At 43.8% G+C, this 24,851-nt stretch overlaps 1 protein-coding gene across 1 annotated transcript; it reads left to right on the forward strand.

The window, feature by feature from the left end:
- The first annotated feature begins 1,292 nt into the window (after nt 1-1,292).
- TM4SF18 (transmembrane 4 L six family member 18) lies at nt 1,293-17,479 on the forward strand. Its single transcript, XM_008266314.4, has 6 exons — nt 1,293-1,651; nt 1,735-1,929; nt 5,017-5,106; nt 11,273-11,415; nt 16,130-16,310; nt 17,173-17,479. Exons 2-6 carry the CDS (start codon nt 1,753-1,755, stop codon nt 17,185-17,187), a joined length of 606 nt encoding a protein of 201 aa, XP_008264536.2. The 5' UTR covers nt 1,293-1,651; nt 1,735-1,752; the 3' UTR covers nt 17,188-17,479.
- The last annotated feature ends 7,372 nt before the right edge of the window (nt 17,480-24,851 follow it).

The raw sequence follows: 24,851 nt of genomic DNA on the forward strand, positions 1-24,851 counted from the left end.
AGCTCCCATTTGAGATGCAGGCATCCCAAGCAGCGGTTTAACCCACTGTGCCATCACTCACACCCTCAACTTCATTTTTACTTCCACAGTCCCATAAACGTTTTAAAGTATAGAATATTAACAACTTCAAGAGGACAATCACATTAAGTGTTATTTTTTGGATCAAGATTTTAAGACTTCATGATACAGAACGCTGGGCACAGAGGAGAGGAAATGAGTGACGTTCCTTCTGATCTCTGTACCACTTGGAGCATCATCTTCCTGTAACTGCACTATTTATTAATGATGATGGCTCCATTTACTGCCGTCTGTCTACTTGTAGCTGACACTGTACTGCATGCAGTTTTATTTATTTCTCACACTGTCCCTCTGGGGAAGATATGATTTTCTTATTTCCATTTCACAGCTGAGGAAGTTGAGGCTCAACAAAAGGAAACCAATGCTTGAACTCTGTGCCCAGGCGGCCTACATCATCTTGAACAAAGCAGCCCGTGGCTCCCCTCCATAATGCACTCCAAGAGATCGGAGCCTCTTTCCATTGAAGGCAACAACCTGGAAGGGAGAGTTCCTAATCCTTGGTTCACACTCATTGCTCATAAAGTCTTTCTTTTTTTAAAAAAAAAAGATTTATTTATTTATTTATTTTAAAGTCAGAGTTACACACAGAGAGAAGGAGAAACAGAGAGAGAGAGAGAGAGAGAGAGAGAGAGAGAGGTCTTCCATCCGCTGGTTCACTCCCCAGTTGGCTGCAATGGTTGGAGCTGCACCAATCCGAAGCCAGTAGCCAGGAGCTTCCTCCAGGTCTCCCACAAAGGTGCAGGGGGCCAAGCACTTGGGCCATCTTCTACTGCTTTCCCAGGCCATAGCAGAGAGCTGGATTGGAGGTAGAGCAGCCAGGATACGAACCGGTGCCCATATGAGATGCCGGCACTGCAGGCAGCTGCTTTACCTGCTATGCCACTGTGCTGGCCCCAACTCATAACGTCTTAACCAAATTACCCACATTCCTTTACCTCCTTTTTCTTCGAAGTGTGAAAGACTTGCACCGGTGCCTGTTTCTTTTTTCAGAGTGGGAGATGGCAGGTGTGAACCCCAGGAGGGAAAGTTGTGATGCTCTGGTAACAATAAACTCATCAATATCCGGTCTCCTTCTCCTGTCCTCACCTACCAGTCCCTTTCTTTGTGCTTTTTGTACGCTCTGTGCTCAGTGAATCATGAGTACAACAGAGAACCCTGAGTGAACACTAGATCTACCAAAAAGCTGTAACTTCAGGATAGTTTAACAAAGCTCTCTTGCTCTGGGATAAAGCTGCTTGGGAGTTTTATCTTCAATCCTCTGACCACCGTTGGATGAAATTTGGCACGCTCACTTCCATTGCCCACCCCGACTTCCTTCTGAAAACATGCTCAGGGCTAGGTCTTTAGTGCTTTAATCCAGAGGAAAATGACTTATTTTAAAAAGCAGTGAAAACACCGCATTCCTTTGGCACAGGATGAAGCCCAGCTCAGCTCTTCAGCCCCTGCTCATTGTCTATTGTTCTCCTAACACTAGACCACTATTTCGCACCGAGACTGTCAAGGCTGCAGTTAGATCCAAGTGCCTGGCTCCTTGTGAATATGAAGTGACGGGCTCTGACCCAGAAAGTGGCAGGTAACTTCAAAACAGGGGGGCATGGGCAGCAGGTAGGGAGAAAAGCCGTCTTATGCGATTCTATGCACTTGGAATCTCTACAGGTTCTACACAGGGTGAAAATGGGCTCCCGGCAGTGTGGAGGCTGCCTAAGCTGCCTGCTGATTCCGCTTGCACTCTGGAGTATCATTGTGAATATTTTATTGTATTTCCCCAATGGGCAAACTTCCTATGCATCCAGCAATAAACTCACCAACTACGTGTGGTACTTTGAAGGCATCTGTTTCTCAGGTGTCATGGTAAGTGTGACTTTGGAAATTTAGGATCATAGAAGAGGGAACTATTACTGAGAATTGCCTTGCACTTAGTAAGAATAACAAAGAGTGGAAAGACAATGTCAGAAATCTTGGGTTTGGGATTTGGAAGGTTTATAGGGGCGGAGGGGCAGGTAACCCGTTAGGATGAGGGCAGTAGCTGTGTTTTTGATGAACTGCACAGCAGTGCAGCGGATTAGCCCTGATGAAAGTTTGTGGAACTTTGACCTGTAAAAAATAATACAGCCTCGTGAATGCCAAGCTGTTTGACCTCTGTTGCAGAAGAGACTTTCTGTCCACACTTGTGATTTCTCTAGCTTGGAGGGGCATTAGGACTGCATGGAGAAGCCAAGACTTGGAGATTTAGAAAAACTTGCTTTCAGATCTAAGCTCTGCAGTTTCTGTCATGAGAACTCGTTAACAAGTTACTCAGTATCTTTCAGCCTCAGTGGTCTCATTTGACAAATACAAATAATGACCCTTGTCTTTCAGGGTCATTGTGGGAATCAAATAACACCAATTTAACATATAGCATGTAACTAGCGACTATTGTAATTACAACTTTTTGTTAAAAGATGGGTTATATTGTCATTAAATATTATTCCATGATATCTCTAATAATGGAGGATGTTCTAGAAAATTCAATTATCAATGGTAAGTATCCACGACTGTTTTCCTGGGGTGTGTTCGTTAGGAATAAACAAAGTGATAGTAAATCATGCTGGCAACTCAGAGGAAAAGACACTTTTCCTGATCGTATCATTTCTAAAAACAGCACAGTGTGTACTGTAACCTTCCTAAACAGTCAGTAATGTAAAAGAAAACTCATAATAATCTGTCTTTACATCTCTTTGAGTGTTTTTTATAATATTTGAAAAGCTATGTGGGAAATTGCTTTCATTTAGTTATTGTTCTTGCATATTGAAGTAGTAAATTTGAAAATACTAATAACAAGGTTGTAGAAGTTGCTGTGTAACAGACACAAAACCGATGTTGCTGGTGGCACTAAAGATAAGGGCAAAGCTTTTGGAGAGGAGTTTGGTCTAATATATCAAGCTCCATGAAAACGCTTAAGCCTCTTGACTATATACCTAAATCTCAGTACTCATTCTGAGGAAATAATCCAAAATAGGGAAACAGCTGTAGGTACAGATGTTTGTGGCAGCATGATTTATAATAGTGACTAGAAGAAACATCCTAGCAGAAAAGTAGTTACATAAATTCCGGGGGGCAAGCATTTGACCTAGCAGTTGAAATGCCAGTTAAGCTGTCCAGATCCCATTTCAGAGTACCTGGATTAGAGCCCTGCCTCTCCTCCAATTCCAGCTTCCTGCTAATGTGGACCCCGGGAAGCAGCAGGTGGTGACTCAAGTGATTGTGCCCCTGCCACCCACGAGGGAGACCTGGATTGGGTTCCCAGCTCCTGGCTTGGCCTGGCCCAGCCCTGGCTGTTATGAACACTGAGGGAGTGAACCAGCAGATGGGAGGCCCCGTCTCTTCTCTTCTCTTCTCTTCTCTTCTCTTCTCTTCTCTTCTCTTCTCTTCTCTTCTCTTCTCTTCTCCCCTCCCCTCCCCTCCCCTCCCCTCCCCTCCCCTCTCCTCCCTCCCCTTCCCCCTCCCTCCCTCCCTTCCTTCCTTTCTTTTTCTTTCCCTCTCTCTGCCTCTAAAATTAAAAATTCTCAAATTCACTTAAAATAAATAATAAATGTAGATTTCTTTCATATAGCAATGAAAATCAAAGTATGAAGATGTAACAACATGCAAAATGCATATTAATTTTGTGTTAAGTAGAAAAGGTACAACAAAATTGGATAAATTATTATTGGAGTGACATAAAACATATGTGTATGAAGAAACACTGAAATAAATACATTAAATCACATGATGGTGGTGGGATTGTGGGTAATTTTTCTCTACCATGCTCAAGTCCTCAGGATCACATTTATGTTTAAAAACAAGACAAGGAGACAGTTTCTCTTTGCACAGTTGGTGTCTGTAAACCGCTAGTCCAAGGTCCATGTCTAATGCCTTCTACAACATTATAAAGAAGTGTGCCACTGTGTTTCAACTTTATCTTGTCAGTGTCCCCTCCTTAAGTATTTATAGCAAATGGGACAGTTAAAAGGCCTACACAAAAATTTATTACAGTCTAGCATAAAGGGGTTAAGAGGAAGGGATAGAGGGTATAAATTTAAAAGTGGAAAAAGAAGCTGCTCTCTATTTTTCATTTTCTAGAAATGATTGAGATATATCATGATAACTTCAGCAACTCCTTTTAAGAGAAAGGAGGCAAATATGGATAATAATTAAATGTACAGTTTGGAAACTGGAAATGTTGACTACCGACAGTGAAGTGACAGTGAACTCATTTTCAGAATTCAGCAAAGGACTGAAGGGGGGAGGTGGAGAATTTTCCATCAGCGATTTATGGTCCATACCTGCTCTAGCCAGAAGTCATAACTAAAGAAATCCATACACTTTCCAGAGTGCAAGCCTTTTGCCTAGAGATCCCAAGAAAGGGAAATAGAATGCATTGAATTCTCCCAGTTTGTTGGCTCCATACAGGCAAAACACACTGCAAAATTCGAACCTGAGACAGTGTGAATGCATGAGAAAACTGAACTCACTTCAAAGAGATGTCATTTCAGAGAAACCATGCCTCTCCCTTCCATTCCCAGAGAGCAGTGAAAGGGGAGAGGCTGGCAAACCACAAACTATGGAATGATTTTCCTTCATTCTCTACAGTGGAGTCAGTGGGAAATGCAGGTTTTGCTGCCCATGGTGGAATTTCCCTGTCTATATTAGTGAGTTAGCTTCTGATGATCTCTAATCATGACAATAACAGCTTGTTCTTATCAGCTACTTACTATGCATCGAGCAGCTTGCTCAGCAATTTACAGGTTGCCTCCTACAACCCCGTGAGGAGCGTTCTCAATGCTGTTTTGCAAGGAAGGACTCTCTAGTTCACGCAGGTAGAAAGTGGCAGAGCAGGGATTTGAACCCCAGCTTGGTTAAGGGCGTGCATGGAAACCAGCATTCTGTTTCTGACTTCTCCTCTCTTCCCTCCTACAGATGCTTATAGTGGCAGCCATTCTTCTTGTCCTGGAGAATGAAAACAGCTGTAAACGTTGCCACAGTGAAAACTGCAGTGAAAAATACACGGTAGGAGCAGCAGGTTGTGAGGATGGTTGAGTGGGCTCCAACTGTCTTCCTCTCTGTCAGAAAGACAAAAATATTGATACCGCCAAAGGCGCATCCTATCAGTTCAGAAACCGAGAGTTTACTCCAAAAATCCTCTGCATTTGGCTTATACCTTTATTCTGCTGATATTCTTCCAGAAATTGTGGGCATAAAGGCACATGAAATTAGGAAACGCCTAACTGGGTTTCCCTAATCAACTTTATCAAGGGCTAATTTACATATAACAAGTGACAACCACTGAAAGTGTACAATTCCATGAGTTTGGGCAGTCGAATATACCCATGAAACCACCATCACAATAAAGATATGGAACATCTCCATTACTTTAACATATTAACTTATTTATTTATTTGGAGAGAGAGAGAAGAAACAGAGCTCCCACCTGCTGGTTCACTCCTCAAATATCCACAAAAGCTGGGATTAGGCCAGGCCTGGGTCAGGCTGACATTGGGAGCCAGGAACTCAGTCTAGGTCTCCGACATAGGTAGCAGGGGCCACGATAGTTCAGCTGTCACCCACTGCCTCACAAGGTGTGCATCGGCTGGGAGTAGATGTGAAAAGCAGAAGTGGACTCTGATGTGGGATGTTGGCAACCCAAGCAGTAGATTAACCACTAGGCCACACACCCACCATGAAAAAATTAGCTTTTGATTTTCTCTTTGTCATTACAGATTAGTTTGCATTCTATATAAAAAAGAAGCTTATAATGTTTGTTTTTTTATCTGCATTATAATTTTTAGGTTCAGTCATCTTGTTGGGTGTATATGAGGTACAATTTTTACAAATCGAAACTTTAAAATTACTTAATCTAAAACCATAGGACATATTAACAACTGAGTTTGCTAAGCCTGGGCTCTGCAAGCAGGCCTGGGCTCCTATATTTCTACCCTTATCCTCTTCCGCCTCCTCATTGTACATTCCTTTCACATTTACCCACTGAGTTGTCATCATTGCTCCTAGTTTATGGATGAGGCACCTGCAGTCCAAAGACAACTCTGATGTATTAACTAGTAGGCTCTTTACCACAAGGTCTGGTGGGCTAGAAGGGGTTCCGCATGTTAGCGGCCCACTGCAACCACCTGGGAGCTTGGAAAAATAGTAATGACTGAATCACTCCCTTGCATTTCCTGACTCTGTTGGTCTGAGGCCCAAACTGGGCGCAGATATTTCTTTAAGTCTCCTCAGGAGATTTTAATGTGTAGCCAATATGGTATGGCCAACTTCCTTTGAGTGATGCCTCTGTAAAATTAAATTAGTTCTTTAATTTAGTGCTGTATCCCTGGTGAATAAGGATAAGAACATTGAAATGCCCTCGTGTGTGTGTGTGTGTGTGTGTGTGTGTTTGCATACATATGCACACCTAACCAACTGACTCAGACATCCTCTGGTAGCTACTTATATTATACTTGTGAAGAGCTTTCAAAGGTACCTAGGTGAAGCAGTGGATCAAGGTGTATCTGTAACTATGGTACTCAGGGAACTTCTAGAAAACAAACATATAATATGCCATTAAGTTTATAGTAAAAGTCAATGTGTTCATATTGCCTTAACACACTACTAGCATCTTCAGCACAAAAGGATGCTACAAATAGTCTCAACAGGATCTTCTAATTAGCATTGGATGACATGGCTGACATCTCACTGGAAAGAGAAGAAGGAGGGGAGAAAGAAGTCCCCAGATTCCCTGTCTCGCTTTTTCAAAGTAGGTTCTAGAATGGAGTTCCCAGCTCATTTGCCAAATATGTGATGTAAGTTAAAGAATTGAATCTGATAGGCATTAGAGCAAAATTTCCACTTAAGGAGGAGAGGGAATACCACTCAAGTCCAGTGAATTGTTACCATGATAAAATTGGGCAAAGATTTCAGATTTCAGTAGAAAGTAGAAATACCTATTTTTATGTAAAGCTTCCCATTTATAAAATATCTGTGCCCAATATAAAATGTTGGCAATGAAGTCTCATTCGAACAAAATAAAATGCATCTTGGAGGTCAAATTAGAGTCTGCCCCCGTTTATTCCGTCTGCAACTCCAGAAATATAAGTGAGGTCACCCAAGATTCACTTCTTGGTTGCTGTCTGCTGTATCTAAAAGTGTCCCTCCAAAGTTTATGCTGAAACCCACTCCCCATTGTGGTAGGATCAAGAGGTGGGCCACTTGGAAAGGGGATGAGTCACGAGGGCTCTTCCCTCACAAGCAAGTTAGTGTCCTGATAGCAAGCACACTTGGCCTCTTCTACCACCTGATGACAGGTAGAAATTGCCCTGACAGGCCACCAGATCTGTAGGCACCTGACTCTTGAACTTCCAAGCTGCCTAGGCTATGAACAATAAAATTACTTTATTTATAAATTAGCCACGCTAAAGTAATTTTGTGACAGCAACAGGAACACACCAAGGCACTATATGTCCATGGGGTATAGACTTCTGCCAAAATTCTTGGGCAGTTATTCCTGGAGAGCAGATATTGGCTGGAGAAAGACACTTGAAATAATAACTAATATTTTTATTGCATGTTAATTTTTGAAACAGCCCTATTATACAGGCACTATTATCATCTGCAGTTTACAGAAAATGAAGCAATGCCTCAATGTTCCTACATTATTTTGAGGCCCAACTCAATTGCACAATGGTATCCATTCAATAGATTGTAATTTGCATGTGTATGTATGGGAGTATCTTTAAAAAGTTCATGGAAATGCATGCTATGAAAAAACTGTGCATGCATTTCAAGCGTTTTTGGTGTCAAAATGTTTGTCATTTATAAATTTCTCATTTATGAATAAATTCTATTTTTCTATGAAATTTTTCAAGTTTATATATGTATATGTATATATATATATATATACATCATGTTTGCCAATTTCCCCAAATAAAGAAATTCTTCATTGATCTCCCCAGTGAACAGTTTAAAGATCTGTTAGGTAAACAAGGATCTCGACATTTTCAATACATCCTTATTCCTTTCTCAGAGTTGGTGTTGGAGAATAGGCAAATTTTCCTTATAAACTGTAACTAGCAATAATCTGCTGGTTATATCATCCCACGTGGCACCACCGTCCGAGCAGTCCCGCAAAGGCGCATTCTGGCCGTTTCACTGCTTTGCTCAAAAACCAGTCACAGGATGTGTTAGAAAACGCAGCTATCAGTAGGCACCGTGGCTCAATAGGCTAATCCTCCGCCTGCAGCGCTGGCACACGGGGTTCTAGTCCAGGTCAGGGCGCCGGATTCTGTCCCGGTTGTCCCTCTTCCAGGCCAGCTCTCTGCTGTGACCCCCGAGTGCAGTGGAGGATGGCCCAGGTACTTGGGCCCTGCACCCCATGGGAGACCAGGAGAAGCACCTGGCTCCTGGCTTTGGATCAGCGCAGTGTGCCGGCCGGAGTGGCCATTGGAGGGTGAACCAACGGAAAAGGAAGACCTTTCTCTCTGTCTCTCTCTCACTGTCCACTCTGCCTGTCAAAACAAACAAACAAAAAACAACACAGCTATCGAAGATCTAGAGCAGGATGAGTTGGTAGTGAGCTGGACGCTTTTTGTGCCAGAAAGCAATATATTGGAAGGCTAATGGGGGTAGGTCAAAGGGCACAGGAGCTCACTTAGGGGAGTTCTTCCCACAGGCCAAATTTGGAGCATCTGAGCAAATAAAAGAATCATAGCAGTTATGGATTGTAGAACACTGAATTAGAATGTCCGTGAGTCAGAAAGAGAGAGGCAAATGAGAGCAAAATGGGAAACAGTAGTTGTTCCGTGCAGAAAAATGATGTTATAAATACAGAGAAATGACAGTGTTATAAGAGCAGCACATGCAAACCCCATGTTATCATTAGTGGTCAGTGGGTGTGAGACTCATCAGTGGATACTAAATCCATCCCTTGAAATGCTATTAGTAAGCAGAATATGACACTCCCAGAGTATTACCTCGCCAATTGTTTATTAACTGCAAAATGGAAAACATATCTCTTCATAGGAGAGGGCTGATGGGCGTCCTTAACTGAAAGATCAAATTTAGCACCACTAAAACTTGAGAGGTCCATGAGATACACCACATCCACCATGTATTCGTGCCAAAATGTTTGAATCCAGTAGTGAGGAACAACCAGAAAGGCCCAGAATGTGAGGCATTGTACAAGACAATTGGCTGAGATTCTTTTAAAAAAATTATCATGAAAAACAAAAAGAGACTGGTCTATATCAAATGCAGCTAGACAGATATAAACAAACCTTCCTTGGATCCTGCACAAAAAGCTAAAAACAGCTACAAAATCATAGAACATTTTTATCCTAGGAGGAGCAAGCTGATATATTTAGGGAGGAGACACCATAATGTCTTCAACCTACTTTCAAACAATTTACAATGAAAGAATGTGAGGAACTAAATAGTTGTGTTTGTATAGATGTTTGTATAGATATGAGGGTACTTTGAAAGGTTGATGGAAATGGAAATTAATTAAAAGACAAGTTTATTTTTGTGCAAAATATTATGCAATCATGTGTCAGTTTTTCATAATATGTATTTTACCTGAATTTGTTGAATACCCCTCATAGATATATATATATATATATACACACACACACACAGAGAGAGAGAGAGAGAGCAAGACAGAATAAACAATAAAATATGACTTTTAAATTTTTCCTTCATTTATTTGGAAAGCAGTGACAGAGAGAGGGAGAGACACACAGAGAGATCGTCCATCTGATGATTCACCTCCCAAATAGCTAGGACACTAGGGGCAGGCCCAGGCTAAAGCCAGGAGCCAGCAACTCCAATCGGGCCCAGCAGGTGGGTCAGGGGCCCAAATACTTGGGCCACCTCCTGCTGCCTTCTCAGGCACGTTATCAGGGGCCTGGATTGGAATCAGGGCAGCCAGGACTCCAGTGTGGGATGACAGCATCACAGGTGGTGGTGACTTAACCTGCTGCACCACAACATTGGCCTCAATAATAAATTATTCACAGTAGGTGAGTCTAGAGAAGGGGTATATAAGAGTTTATGGTATGCATTTTCAGTATTTTTTTTTAGATTTGCAATTTTTTTGGTGAAAGTTTGTGCAGGAAAAACCCCTTGCCGTGAAGGATAAAGTCCAGGCTCCTTGATGTGGTGTTTAAGGCTGTCTCTGGCTCAGAGATCTACGAAGCTGCAGTCACTTCATGAACTGCTCAAGGGCTGGAGGTGTCCCATCTACCCTGTTTCTCCTGCACTAGCACCACCTCTGGTCCTCAGAAGCTCCTCTGGCCCCTCTGAGCAAACCCCCTCTTGGATCAGACCATCTGCCTGCAGACTCCAGAGACCCACAGAGTGTTACCACTCTGCTCCTGCCAAGCTGCCCTTGAATGTCAATCTTCCTGTACTCACACGAGAGCACCCTCCTTCCCTCATCCCAGCCTCACTCGCCCATGGACTTCTAGCCTAACACCTGGTGTCTTCCATGTGTGAAAATACTAAAATATCATCAGCACAAGAGAAAACCAGGGGCTATGGCTTATAATTCTTAGAGAACCTACCTTACCTAGAAAATAACAAGTCTCAAGGGGCTGGAGCTGTGGCATAGTGGGTTAAACTTTGCCTCTAGTGCCAGCATCCCATATGGGCTCCGGTTCGAGACCTGGCTGCTCCACTTCTGATCTTGGAAAAGCAGTAGAAGATGGCCCAAGTGCTTGGGCCCCTACACCCACATGGGAGACCCAGAAGAAGCTCCTGACTCCTGACTTCAGACCAGCCTAGCTCTGGTCATTGCAGCCATTCTCATCTCTGTAATTCTGCCTTTCAAATAAATAAATAAATCTTAAAAAAAGAAAAAAAATCTCAAATATGGACAGGTTGGTTGGCAACAATGTCGACACCACACTTCTGTGAAAGGTAATCATTATTTTGATATCAAAATTCCAGAAAAAGGGAAAAACTTTAGTAAATGACCCAGTTCCTTTTATGTGATGCCAAACAAAGCATCAGTGCAAAACTTATTTTTAAAATCAAATAGGTTTGGATTAAATTTTCCATTTGGTTGTGGATATTGAGTAGCACACCTAGCAGGCAGGAATTGCTAGTGGACAGTACCTATCAGCCCATTTGTCCACGCTGTCTCCTTGTCTCAGTCAATGGCACTAACTTTCTTTTGTATTTCACTTAGACACTGCTGTCCATCATCTTTTCTGCCCTTGGAGTTGCTTTCTCTGGATATTGCCTGGTCATATCAGTGTTGGGTCTCGTCCAGGGCCCATACTGCCGCACCCTCGACGGCTGGGAGTACGCCTTTGAAGGCACTGGTGGACGGTAAGGAACGAGTCTCCAAACCAACGAGGCCAGAAAGGCAGAAACACCTGGCCTCGCACGCATGCACGTTTTTCATGGTCACTTTGGGGCTCCATGTAGTTCCCTTAGTGCCCGATTTCCCCATTAGCTTAGTGATACCCAGATCAACTTGTTCCTGCACAGATCTTGTTCAGACATTTTTTTTCCTCCAGTTTTTTGAATATTATGTGCATTCTGTGTTTTGAGGTTGTCATGGAGATGTCCAAAAGAAAGGTGTGTTTTTTTCCATATTGTAGATTAGGGTTTTAGTTATCATGGTCTGATAACTGTTGGAGTTGGGGACCTGGGTGGTTCTAGCAATGGAGTCTTTGTATGGCCAGGTTGGATGTGTGGTCTGTTCCATGTGTGGAATTCTGGGCTTAGAAACAGGACAGTCTCAGGTGGTTCCACAGGGGGCCACAGCAGTAGAGACGACACAGTGGTAGCAGCAGTTCAGGCTAGCAGGGAATTGCAGTGTGAGGTCCAAGAATGGGGACCAGGCACAGGTGTTTGTGAAAGGAGCCAGGAGCTTTCTTAGCTTGTGTTAAAGAAGGCTCGAGAGAGCTGTCCTTGCTCAGAAAACTGGTTATTTAGTCAGGTGCTAAGCAACCAAATCCTGGCTCTCAGAATGCCTCACGCTGGGCTTTTTGGGATACCTACACCTGCAGAGCCTCCCAGAAGGTAGTGGGGCCCTGAAAGAGAAGCAGCAGAGGTTCATGGATTTGTTCCTGGATCTCATGCTGTGCTCAGAGTCCTAAGGGAATACAGTTAAGGAGTAACTGTACCATTCCCTGGGGAAGCTATGTTTTGTTCTGGATGCCTCATGACCGGAGCTATCGTTAAAGGCCCACATCTCTGAGGTCTCACATGTGCCCCTCGGCGTGCTCAGCAGAGCTGCTCCTGTGCCCATGGCTTTGGCCACGTGCTATGGTCTCTTGGTAAGCAGGGAGCTGTCTCAGGAGAACCTAGACAATGACCTCAGGCCTTCCTGAACAACTGGAAGAGACGCGCATGTGGGACAGAAGGGGCTCTGGAAACAGGACCCTAATGTAAAAATTCCCACTGGGTGAAAAGACCCCTTTTTATACCATCATCTTCTGAGCTTCTTCCCTTCCAATGTGTGAATCTCAGGCCGACCACATGCCTCTGCATTACTCTTTTAAGCTGCCTTTGAGGTCTGTTTTCACCTATATAAAAATGTTTGGAGGCCGATGTTGTGGCCTGGCCAGTTAAGCCGACAACCCGTATGGGCGCCAGTTCATGTCCCAGTGGCTTCACTTCTGATCCATCTCCCTGCTAATGCATTTGTGAAAGCAGCAGAGAATGACCCAAGTGCTTGGGAACCCTGCATCCATGTGGGAGACCGGAATGAAGCTCCTGGCTCCTGACTTTGGCCTGGTCCAGCCCTGGCCATTGATGCCATTTAAGGAACGAATCAGCAGATGAAGATATCTTTCTCTCTGCCTCTCTCCCCTCTGCCCCCCTCCCCACAACTCTGCCTTTCAAATAAAGAAATCTTTTTTTAAAAAAATGTTTGAAGTTAAAACCTTATTTGGAGGCCATGCAAGGAAGCTAAGAATCTAGTACCCAGGAGAAATTTCCAGGGCTGGTAAATACAGAGAGCAGCAGGTGTTAATACTGACATTGTGCATACCAGCTATTCATGTGAGCATTTATTCACCAAGAATGACTAAGCATGTACTCTGTCGAGGCCTTGGGCCAGGTGCTGAAGAATCAGAGATAAATGGCACAAGTTCCCTCTCCTCTAGGGATTCACATGGACTTGACAGAAGGTTCTACTGGGATGGACATCTCAGGGTGAGCGCTGCTCTTGGAGCACAGGTCTTTGTGCTTACTGATCCGGATTTAAGTCCCCTGTCTCCTGCTTAGAAGCTGTGTGACCTCAGACAAATACCTGGATGTCTCTGTAAGTTGCAGATGCTGATCATCTCTCCCTCACAGCATTGAGCATCACGTGGAAATAATACACGAATTAGATGGAGTAGGTTCTCATGTCATGCCAGATTTTATCACTAACCTTGTTTCCCTGCTCACTCCCTTATTTGTTTATTTATTTATTTATTTATTGGACAGAGTTAGAGGGAGAGAGAGACAGAGACAGAGACAGAGAGAAAGGTCTTCCTTCCGTTGGCTCACCCCCCAAATGGCCGCTACGGCCAGCAGGTGCGCTGCACCGATCCAAAGCCAGGAGCCAGGTGCTTCCTCCTGGTCTCCCATGAGGGTGCAGGGCTCAAGGACCTGGGCCATCCTCCACCAGCCTCCCTGGCCACAGCAGAGAGCTGGACTGGAAGAGGAGCAACCAGGACAGAATCTGGTGCCCCAACCAGGACTAGAACCCCAGAGTACCGGCGCCACAGGCGGAGGATTAGCCTAGTGAGCCGCGGCGCCGGCCCTCTCCCTTATTTGATGTGACATTCTTCACCTGCCGGGTGACCAGCCCGTGCAGCCTGCCATCGGTCTGAGTGACCGGTGAGGCACCTGAGTCCTTGTCCTTCAACAAGTCCTTGTGGATCGTTAGAAAGTCTGAGAGCTGGCCATTCAGAGATGAACTGTCACACTCGGCGCTCTCAGAGTTCATGGTCTGATAAGGAAATAGAAACAGATGCTGGTACAGATGTCAGACACAGTGGAAAGGCAGCTGCCGGGGGAATGTGCAGGTGGTGGAGGGAGGGGTTTCAGGCGAGCTTCTCTAGTCCCTTCCCACTCTGCTAGCGAATGGAGGACTCTGTACTTTGTAAGGGCCGTAAACAGGACCAGCGCCCGGGAGGAAAAGAGAACCCCTGCTCATAGTGTTGTTTCCGAGTGGGGGATGATCTGTGCAGAGCAGGCACTGGGGAAGTCTGGATGGATTAGGGATCTGGTGGTTTTGCTTCCCTCGTTGCTGAGACTGAGTTTGGTGAATAGAGGGTGTGAGATGGAAGCTGCAACCCCAAACCACTTCTGTGCTGTGCTTTGCAGATCCCAAAGCACCGAATGTCTTAACCTAACATTCATTTGTCATGACTGCGTGGTTAGGTATTTTTGCCCCAGTGTCCAGATGAGGCTCACAGGCCAGAGCGGATAATGTGCCTTGCTTATGACCCTAGAGACCCAGGGATTCTCCTCCAGACTCAGTGATCTTTATGACCTGAGCCTAAGTCAGGCAAGTTTGTTCAGTGTGGCTTGACGACTGTCTAGCAGGTGCCTTAATTCTCACATTCCTGTGCTAAAACCACACTGCTGGAAACTTTTGTTTTGTTTTTTGTTTTGTTTTGTTTTGTTTTTTGACAGATAGAATTAGACAGTGAGAGAAAGACAGAGAGAAACGTCTTCCTTCCATTGGTTCACACCCCAAATGGCTGCTAAGGCTGGAGCTACGCCGATCAGAAGCCAGGAGCCAGGTGTTTCCTCCTGGTCTCCATGCGGGTGCAGGGCCCAAGCACTTGGGCCATCCTCCACTGCCTTCTTGGGCCACAGCAGAGAGCTGTACTGGAAGAAGAGCAACCGGGACAGAACCTGGAGCCCATATGGTCTGTTCTGTTGCCACGGCTTAATCCGCCTCTTCTCACCGACGGTGGCCCGCAGTGTTCTAAGCAGAGGTTCTCCCAGTATGCTCCGGAGCAGTGGCAGGGTGTCACCTGGGAAGCTGGAAATGCAGACTTGAGCCTCACCCACGTCTGCTGACCCAGAAGCTCTGGGGTGAAGCCCTGCAGTCTGTATTTGAACAAGCCCTCCAGATAATCCCGATGCAGACTCACATTAGGAAACAGCTGTTCAGAGGGCTTTGGGACAGAGTCAAGGAGTTTCTGGCAAAACTCTTTGTTATCTTGCCATATGAGTGTTTTCTGTCCAGCACTAGCTCAATCCATTCCTGGCAGCCCAGTTCAGCTTCAGGGATCCCGGAGAATGGGCTGTCTCTGCCTCTCTTGCTTCGGCCACATGCTGCCCTTCATTGTTATGGAACTCTTTAAGATTTATTTTTATTTCTTTGAAAGTCAGAGTCACAGAGAGAGAGAGATCTTCCATCTACTGGTTCACTCCCCAAATGGCCTCAACAGCTAGGGCTAGACCAAGCCAAAGTGAGGACACAGGCGGTCCTTCTGGATCTCCCATGTGGGTGCAGGTGCACAGGGACTTGGGCCATTCTCCAGGCTCATTAGCAGGGAGCTGGATAGGAAGTGGAGCAGCTGGGACTTAAACTGGCATATGGGATGCTGGCATCATAGGTGGTAGCTTTACTTGCTACTCCACAGTGTCTGCCCCAGTTACTATATATTTTAAACATATTTGTTAAATTCCCAAGCAAAAATATTCCTCCTTGAACCAAGACTTGGCCATGGGTCTTTTTTTTTAATGTTTCTTTTAAAAAATATTTATTATCTATTTGAAAGGCAGAGACAGAGACAGAAAGAGAGAGGATCTTCCACTTTCTGATTCACTTCTCAAATGACCCCAACAGCAAGGGCTTGGCCAAGTTGAAGCCAGGAGCCAGGACCTCAGTCTGGGTCTCCCAGGTGCATGGCAGGGACTCAAGTACTTGAGGCATCACCTGTTGCCTCTCAGGATGCTGATTAACAAGAAGCAGGAAGCAGGAGTGGAGGCAGGACTCAAACCCAGGCACTCTGATACCTTAAGCAGTCCCAGCTGTCCCTCCCTTGCAGTGGGTCTTGTTAACCATTTTCATTCTCTGTCTCAGTTTCCTTACAGATTCCAGCATATGGATTCAGTGCTTGGAACCCACACACGTAGTGGAATGGAACATCATTTTATTTTCCATTCTTATAACCCTCAGTGGGCTGCAAGTGATCATCTGCCTCATAAGAGCAGGCATGCAACTGTCTAAGATACTGTGTGGAACCTACTCGGTCATCATCCAGGTAACAGATCCCCACCGGTGCCTGCACCTTCTCCATGTCATCCCCAAAACCCAGTGGGTCCCATTCGAAGTCTCTTGAATTCCACCAATTCCGCCCCCTGCCACCAGTACCACTGCCCTCCTCTTTACTCCTGCTGTAATCTCTCAGTTTTTTCCCCTCATTCTCCAATGTGTCTGTTGGTTTCTCTGTAAGGATGGAGTCAACTCAGTAATTGTAAAATCTACATTCCACATTGAATGGTGAAAATAGTGGTGTTTTCAATGAGCAGCATTGCAGTGTTCTATGGAGAGAAAATCCAAAAACACAGAGAACTTTCACCATTTACGAAGAATTTCCCTGTCCATAAGATAACGAAAGGCTCAGAACCTTATCTCACAGGAAGAATTTCTCTTCTTGAATGTTGCTACAGTCGGTGAATAAAGGTTTGAGAAAGAAGGGAAATGTGAGAGGACTTCAGAAAGCTATTGAGGAAATTAAAGTAAAATAGAAGCTTTTGCAAAAAATTTTGAAAGTCATTCTTAGTTGTTCATAATATACATTTTCTATGAACTTTTAAAAGATTCCCCCATATGTCTTTATCCTACTGAAACCACTTCTATTTCAAATACTAAGATATTCGTACTAATCTAATGATTGTTGAAGCTGCTAAACCTATTTAGCAAGTCCAAAATGAAGAGAAATCATGAATGAGACATTTTTTTGTTTTGTTTAACAGTATGTAATGCATGATACCTTCCCTGGCAGTTTCAACTAGATATTTTCCTGTTCTGTTGAATATTTAATATACATTGAAGTTGCTACATAGATTATTGATTATTAAGCAAGCCAAATTTATTCATGTTGTTTACCCTTTTTTTCACAGCCTGGAATTATTTGAAACAGGACATGTATGCCTGCTATCAAGATATGGACATCAATCTAAGTCATATCCACTGCATAGACTTGAGGACAAATATTCAAATGATGATATTTCCTCCATTTCATGTTTGTTGTGTCCATTTGTGCAATATACAGTCTTCAGTGAATGGGCCGATTACACTGTCCTTCCATCTTGAATGTTTTTCAAAGCAACATGTGTTAGAAGCTTCAGAAATATTTCTGCCCTTTATGCAAACAAATCTGTTCCCAGGAATCTATTCTATGGAAATAAATAAGATTACAAGATAAAACTTAATGCAAATGTGTATACTATAACAGTGCTTAATATTCTAGAAAATTAAGAACACCCAAAAAGTCTAAATTTGGGGGAATAAAATGTGATATATTACTTATAAAATCATAGAGTCATTATAAATAATGTTTTTTTTAATTTGACAGAGATATAGACAGTGAAAGAGAGAGACAGAGAGAAAGGTCTTCTTTCTGCTGGTTCACTCCCCAAATGGCCACTACGGCCGGCACTGAGCCGATCTGAAGCCAGGAGCCAGGTGCTTCTTCCTGGAGCCACTGCCCTCCTGGGCCACAGCAGAGAGCTGGCCTGGAAGAGGAGCAACCGGGACTAGAACCCGGTGCCCATATGGGATGCCAGCGCCACAGGTGGAGGATTAACCAAGTGAGCCATGGCACCAGCCCCTATAAATAATGTTTTAAAGATTATGAGTAACACTACGTTAAAAGTGGGTTACAAATTATGTTTACAGTGTAAGCATAACTATTTATAATTAACACATCTCTAAATAATAAAAAATTTAGGATAAAAACTAAATCTAGGAGGAAATATACCAAAACATCAACTGTGGTTGATTGGGATCCTGGATGATCTTATTTTTCTATGTTTTCCAAGTTTTCTTTATTGAACATTTTTGTTTTAAATTTTTTAAAAATCATACATTTACTATTTAACATTTTCCCCTTTTACCAACCTTTAAAGGGAATAGTTTTTCCACATTGCCCGACATTAAGGATCTGCAAACATCGTGGAATGATCCTTCAGTCAATGTGTAGCACAAAAAGTAGTGAGACAGATAAGCCAAAAAGAGTTTTAGGTAAATGTGTGCAATCTAACTACACTCCTGGTCTGACTTTCTTGGTGCTGATGGTGAGTGTGGAGGACTAGAAAAAGTAGCCTTGAAGTAAATGACAGCTGGGGGCACACTCAAGGGACTCTCGGATACCTGTGTCATGGGGAGTTACCTCTGCTTAGATGTATAAAAAAAGAAAAAGAAACAGAACAACATTTGCAGACTTTGCACCACTACGTACCCTGACTTCCTTGAGGACAGCAGCCTTGTCCTGTATTTTCCCATCACCTGCAGAGCCCAGCACTCCAGGCTGAACACGCATGCCAGACCTTGCTGCTTGCTGTGGCTGCTCTGTAGGCACTGTCTCCATCACAGGTCTACTGGGCCCCAGCACTTCCGCCTCCACAATGCCTTGCTCCATACACACTGCCAACACTGCTCTGTGTTGAGCCAGGCAATGGTTTGGAGTTGTGGGGGTAGTGGAGTGTTAGATCTGAAGTGGAGCAGCTGGGACTCAAACCCGTGGCCATCTGGGATGCCAGAGTCGCATGCAGCAGCTTAACACACTGTGTCACAATGCCGACCCCATCAGTGACTCTAAATAGGTTGGGAGGAACTGACTTGTATCTCTAGAGAAACGGGAGGGCCTGACATCCTTAAAGAGCAATGCATCTAGCTCCTGAGCACCCCCTTCTCCCGCTCATCTTCAGCAGGATTCCGGTTCTCTACTTCCAACAGCACGCTGTTTTATATAGGGATATAAAGAAGCATCCATGGTGGCTGGAGTTTATTTAGGCTTCTTTGCTGACCGAAGACATAAACCCCTGCTGAATGGGCACCATGGAGCTCTCTTGACCTCAGGGAATTCATATGAATCTATTCTTAAAGAACCTAGAAAAAGGGACCCTAGGAATGGCATTTAGCCCTTGTCCTGGTGCTGTGGTGCAGCGGGTTAAAGCCCTAGCCTGCAGTGCCATCATCCCATATGGGTGCCAGTTTGAGTCCCAGCCGCTCCACTTCCTATCCAGCTCTCTGCTATGGTCTGGAAAAGCAGTAGAAGATGGCCCAAGTCCTTGGGCCCCTGCACCCGCGTGGGAGACCTGGAGGAAGCTCCTGGCTCTTGGCTTTGGATCATCTCAGTTCTGGCTATTGAGGTCATGTGGGGAGTAAACCAGCGGATGGAAGACCTCTCTCTCTGCCTTTGCCTCTCTGTAACTCTGCCTTTCAAATAAATAAATAAATCTTTTTAAAAAAAAAAATGCCCATCTCCTGACTCCAGCTTCTTGTTAATGCACACCCAGGGAGGCAGAGGGGATGGCACCAGGAATTGAGTCCCTGCCACCATGTGGGAGAACTGGACTGAGTTCCCTGTTGTTGGCTCTGGCCTTAGCCCAGCCTGACCATTGTGGACATTCAGGGAGTAAACCAGTAAATGGGAGCGCTCTCTCTGCCTTGCTTTGTCTGCCTCTTTTTCTTTCACAAATAAATAATTATTTAAAAGATAACCCTAGAAATGAAGAGCCTGGGAAATTAAGCCCTCTGGAAGCTCCAGCCCAGGGGCAGGATGGGGCACATTGACTACGGCCCTGGGGAGTCCACCTCTTCCCTCCATCAATTCCCCACTCCCTCATTGTGCTTCCTGTGGTCATGTCCTAAATAAACTGTTTGTACCCAGATCCTGTCTTAGGGCCTGCTTTTTCAGAGGATCCAATCTGAGTCTCATCACATCCCCAGGAGAGGCATGCACGGATGCGGAGCGCCTCCTGGTGTGATGCGATGGGAAGTGCACACATTATCTGTGCAGTGTTTTTTCTAAAGAATGTTTAGCCTGGGAGGGTTGCGGGTTGGAGGAACGTTATGGGGGGGAAGCCATTGTAATCCATATTCTGTACTTTGGAAATTTATATTCATTAAATAAAAGTTAAAAAAAAAGAATGTTTAGCCTAAACCTAGTAATGAGGAAATAATTAAACAAATCAAGATTGTATGACAGTCTATGAAATACTCCATCTGTGCTCTTCAAAAACGTAAATGCAGGAAAAGATTAAAAAGTGAATTAATTGTTCTGGAATCAAGGGCCACTAAATGCTAGCTTGTTCCTTGATTGGATCCTGGATCAGAACAAAAGAAAAAAACCATCTATGAATTAGTATTGAGATGACTGGTGAAACTTCACTATGGACTGTATGTTAGATAAGTCTTCAATACCAACATTAAGTGCATTGAATGTGATGGCCATATGGTGATGATACAGAAGAATGTCCTTATTCTAAGGAATATAATATATTAGGAGTGGCATGCCATAAAGTATTAGGAGCGATGTGTCATTGAATTACTTCTAAATGACTCAGAGAAAAAAAGTAAATACAAAGAGAGATACAGCAAGTGTGATGAGATGTTTATTGTTGAATCTAGATAAAGTATTAATTGTATTAACCATATTTTTTTAATTTTTCAGTATGGGGAGGCAAAAGAAAGAGCTTTAAAAAATTAACAGAATGTATGTGAATCAAAAGAATTGGAAATGTGACTTAATATTTCATTTTCAGAAGTACACAACAGCTTGAAATATGATACAACTAGTTTTTTTCATTGACAAACAGTAATTGTACATTTTATGTGGTACAATGTAATATTTCAATACATGCATACTTTTTTTTTTTTTTTTTGACAGGCAGAGTTAGACAGTGAGAGAGAGAGACAGGGAGAAAGGTCTTCCTTTTCCGTTGGTTCACACCCCAAATGGCTGCTACGGCTGGCGCACTGCGCCGATCTGAATCCAGGAGCCAGGTGCTTCCTCCTAGTCTCCCATGCGGGTGCAGGGCCCAAGCACTTGGGCCATCCTCCACTGCCTTCCTGGGCCACAGCAGAGAGCTGGACTGGAAGAGGGGCAACCGGGACTAGTATACCTGGCACCCCAACCGGGACTAGAAACCCGGGGTGCTGGCGCCGCAGGCAGAGGATACATGCATACATTTTAATGATCATATTAAGATAATGAGCATCCATCAGTTCGTATATTCAAGGTTTCTTTGCAGTGTGTATATTGAAGAAAACACTTTTTGAAAGAGTTAATTTTGGAGAAAAATGCTTTTGTGAGCACTTAGGCATTAGGTACAACAAGTTTTAAGCATTATAACACCGAATGGTCATTTCCATTCATGTTTTTCAAAAGAATCAACCATAATAGTCAATTCAGATATCCAACTTGTATATAATTCCTTCAAAAAGTTACTTTCAGAATCACCATGCCCGTGCTTAACTTGCTTTGATCAAAACTTTCCTTTTTAAAAAAATAATGTTTATTTACTTATTTCTATTTATTTAAAAGGCAGAATGTCAGATAGACAGGAGAGAGAGAGAAACAGAGAGAAAGAGAGAGAGGTGTCAATCTTCCACCTGCTGGTTTATTTTTCAGATGCCCATAACAGCCAGGGCCTGGTCCCCCAAATGGATGGCAAGTCTCTCTTTTGAAGAAGGGTCTGGGATTATTTCACAAGACTTATTCTTCTCCTACTGCCAGAGTTATGAGGAGATAGCTCGGATCTGTGCTGTGACAATCTGGTGGGGTTCCTAAAGTCTGTGAAAGTGTGGGCTCCACCTCTCAAGGCTTCAGCCCCAGGAGTTTCTCGCCATCATGCTAGTCCACATGCAACCTCTAACACTTAATTAAAATTACCTTCTAAGTGTTCCTACCAAGTTTATGGCTCCAGTGGCTTCTGCTCCAGCTAAGCATGTGTCTTCCAGGACTATCTATTCAAACTTAGGGACGGTGGTTTGCCCTACAAACTCCAGTCTCTGATGGGTTTATTAATAGATATTGATTGACAGTTTATCCAGTTTTTCTTGTAGGGATGGGAGTGACGATGTCAAGTTCTTTACATGTTGGAACTGAAAGTGGAAGCCATGAGATTTAGGACTATTTAGGCACCTTGAATTTTCCTGTTAGTGTCTTGCTACACAAAGTATGCTTCCGACCTTGCACCCTTGGCATCTCCTGAAAGGCAGTGCAGAAATGCAGAATTTCAGACCACATCCCAGAACTAGAGAATCCAGATTTGCATTTTAGAAGATCCTCATGAGGCCTGCATTGTGGCAAGAGGGTTAAGCTGCACCTGCAATGCCATCATCACATATGGGCACCAGTTCAAGACCCGATTGCTCCACTTCTCATCCTGCTCCCTGCTAATGCACCTGGAAAGGCAGCAGAAGATGGCCCAAGTGCTTGGATTCCTGAACCTATGTATGAGAACTGGATGGAACTCCAGGCTTCTGGCTTTGCCCTGGCCATTGCAGCCATTTGGGGAGTATATGAGCAGATTGAAGATCTCTCTCTCTCTCTCTCTCTCTCTCTCTCTCTCTCTCTCTCTCTCTCTAACTCTTTCATATAAATAGAAGAAAATATCCCCAGATGACTTATCTGTACATTAACATTTGAGAAGTGCTATCTCGAACAACTGAGAGGAGATGTTGAATAAATCATATGCCATACTGGAGTCTGGAGTTAGGAAGTAAGGTCCAAGCTGGAGACCGAATTTTGTGCTGTTGTCAAGTTTGAAGCAGGTTTCCTAAGCCACATCTTAGACTTTAGTGTCAATGCACTCCAACTAACCCACTGGAAGACGCCTGTATTCGGATAGGTTGTATTCATTGCTTTTTGGCACTGACAGAGAGCAAACACGGAGAACTTTGGCCTATGTCAGAAAGAGGATGTTAGAAAAGATTTAGAGGGTTGAGATATGTGGTAAGTGATTTGGGCAATGTTTAAGGAAGCCAGGCTTTGCTCTGGGTTGGATGCAGTGAGAGGTTGGAGTTGCTTCTTTCATTCGGTATCTTAATAAATAGAATGTAAAAGACAAGAGGAATGAGGGAAGCTAAAGCTGTAATCAGTAAAGAAGCAGCAGTCAGCGAGAGCCAGCATGTGCTTGGTCACTTCTGAGGTCGGGACAATTACCTGAAGCTAACTTTGTTCTAAGGAGACCTCCATCCGTGAGTCTTTACAGAACCAGCTGCACTGTTAGTTCACAAACTACTTAAAGCCTGAGTTTGCTTTTTACAAATAACTTAGTCTTACCCAAGCAGAGCAGCTGCTTCAGTCCACTGCAGGCATCCAGCTGTTCAAACCACGTTCAAGTACGGTAACCAGCGAGCTGTCATCATTCTGCACCTCACTTCTGCTGTCTGCACTTCGCTTTCGTTTTCTGTCTTGGCCCTATTGCACACCTTGGTTTATCTGAACCTGTTCTGAGGGCTGCACAATTCACGAATGATTCTTTATTCAATGAAACTCTACTAAAATTCTTTTGTCTAAGTGTTTTCTCTTGACCAGGACAATATAATTTCAGACATGTTCTAGAATGGCAACACTTGTCTTGATCTATAATGGTCACAGAGTGGTGGTGTCTGATTTTAATGCTCTAAGAGGGGCCGGCACTATGGCACAGCAGGTAAAGCTGCCACATGCAATGCCAGCATCCAATATGGGTGCTGGTTCGAGTCCCAGATGCTCCATTTCCAATCCAGCTCTCTGCTATGGCCTTGGAAAGCAGTAGAAGGTGGCCCAAGTCCTTGGGCTCCTGCACCTGCATGGGAGACCCAGAAGAAGCTCCTAGCTTCTGGCTTCGGATCAGCGCAGCTCCAGCCGTTGTGGCCAACTGGGGAGTGAACCACAGAATGGAAAACCCCTCTCTCTCTCTCTCTCTCTCTCTCTCTCTCTCTCTCTCCCTCTCTGCCTTTGCCTCTCCTCTCTCTGTGTAACTCTGACTTTCAAAAAAATAAATCTTAAAAAAAAATTCTCTAAGAAACCACATAAATAGGAAACCACCAGGGCCAGGTCAGCTTCTGCTTATCAGGGGCTGCTGTTCTCTTTCTCAGTGACATTGAGTATCAGTAACTTCCCATCATTCCCTTTGTGCCTCGTTTTGTAGTCTCCGGTCCCTCCTGGAGACTACCCCATAATGTGAAACTTTACAATTTACATATCCTTAATATGTAAAGGGCTCAGGGCTCTGACCCAAGTGGACCTAGCTGCCTCAATTACTGGCTACTAATTTAAACTCTTCCCAACTGGTGGATGGCTTTCCACGGAGCCCACAAGGCAGGGCACTCAGTAGCAAGAGCATCTGGCATGGCTTCAAGGCCTGGGTTTAAATTCTAACAACAATACTCAGTTGCTTTAGGAAGCTGTTTAAAACCTCCAAGTCCCAGTTTATTCATCAATAAAAACCATTTTAAGAACTTTCATTACAGGGCTGATGGCACAATTGAAGCTAATGTTTAGGAAGTGACTAAAAAAGAGCTGATTTTCAACAAATGGTGATTTCTGATAGAAGCATTAGAAAGAACAGAAATTGATCTAACAGTTCCTGATGTCTTCTACATGGATTTTAAACTCCCCGTCTTTCTCCTACATCATTGATATCCCATTTTTCTGCCTTGCTGAAAGACACAATTAGAGCTATATATCTGAGCAAATTTTAGCATTTGTTGATAATACAGAGTATGCACATTTAAACAACTGGAGCCAATTAATAAGGTAATATGAAAGGAATGTTGGACTTGGAACGCAACAATTTATACT

This window comes from Oryctolagus cuniculus, chromosome 4 (genome assembly GCF_964237555.1).
Source record: "Oryctolagus cuniculus chromosome 4, mOryCun1.1, whole genome shotgun sequence".
NCBI lineage: Eukaryota > Metazoa > Chordata > Mammalia > Lagomorpha > Leporidae > Oryctolagus > Oryctolagus cuniculus.

What these genes read in the sequence shown, in the direction of transcription:
- TM4SF18 (XM_008266314.4), top strand. Translation starts at nt 1,753, where the DNA reads ATGGGCTCCCGGCAGTGTGGAGGCTGCCTAAGCTGCCTGCTGATTCCG. An exon ending in ACTGCAGTGAAAAATACACG is followed by an intron (nt 5,107 to 11,272) that starts GTAGGAGCAGCA and finishes TATTTCACTTAG; the next exon opens with ACACTGCTGTCCATCATCTT. An exon ending in TTTGAAGGCACTGGTGGACG is followed by an intron (nt 11,416 to 16,129) that starts GTAAGGAACGAG and finishes TCTCTGTCTCAG; the next exon opens with TTTCCTTACAGATTCCAGCA.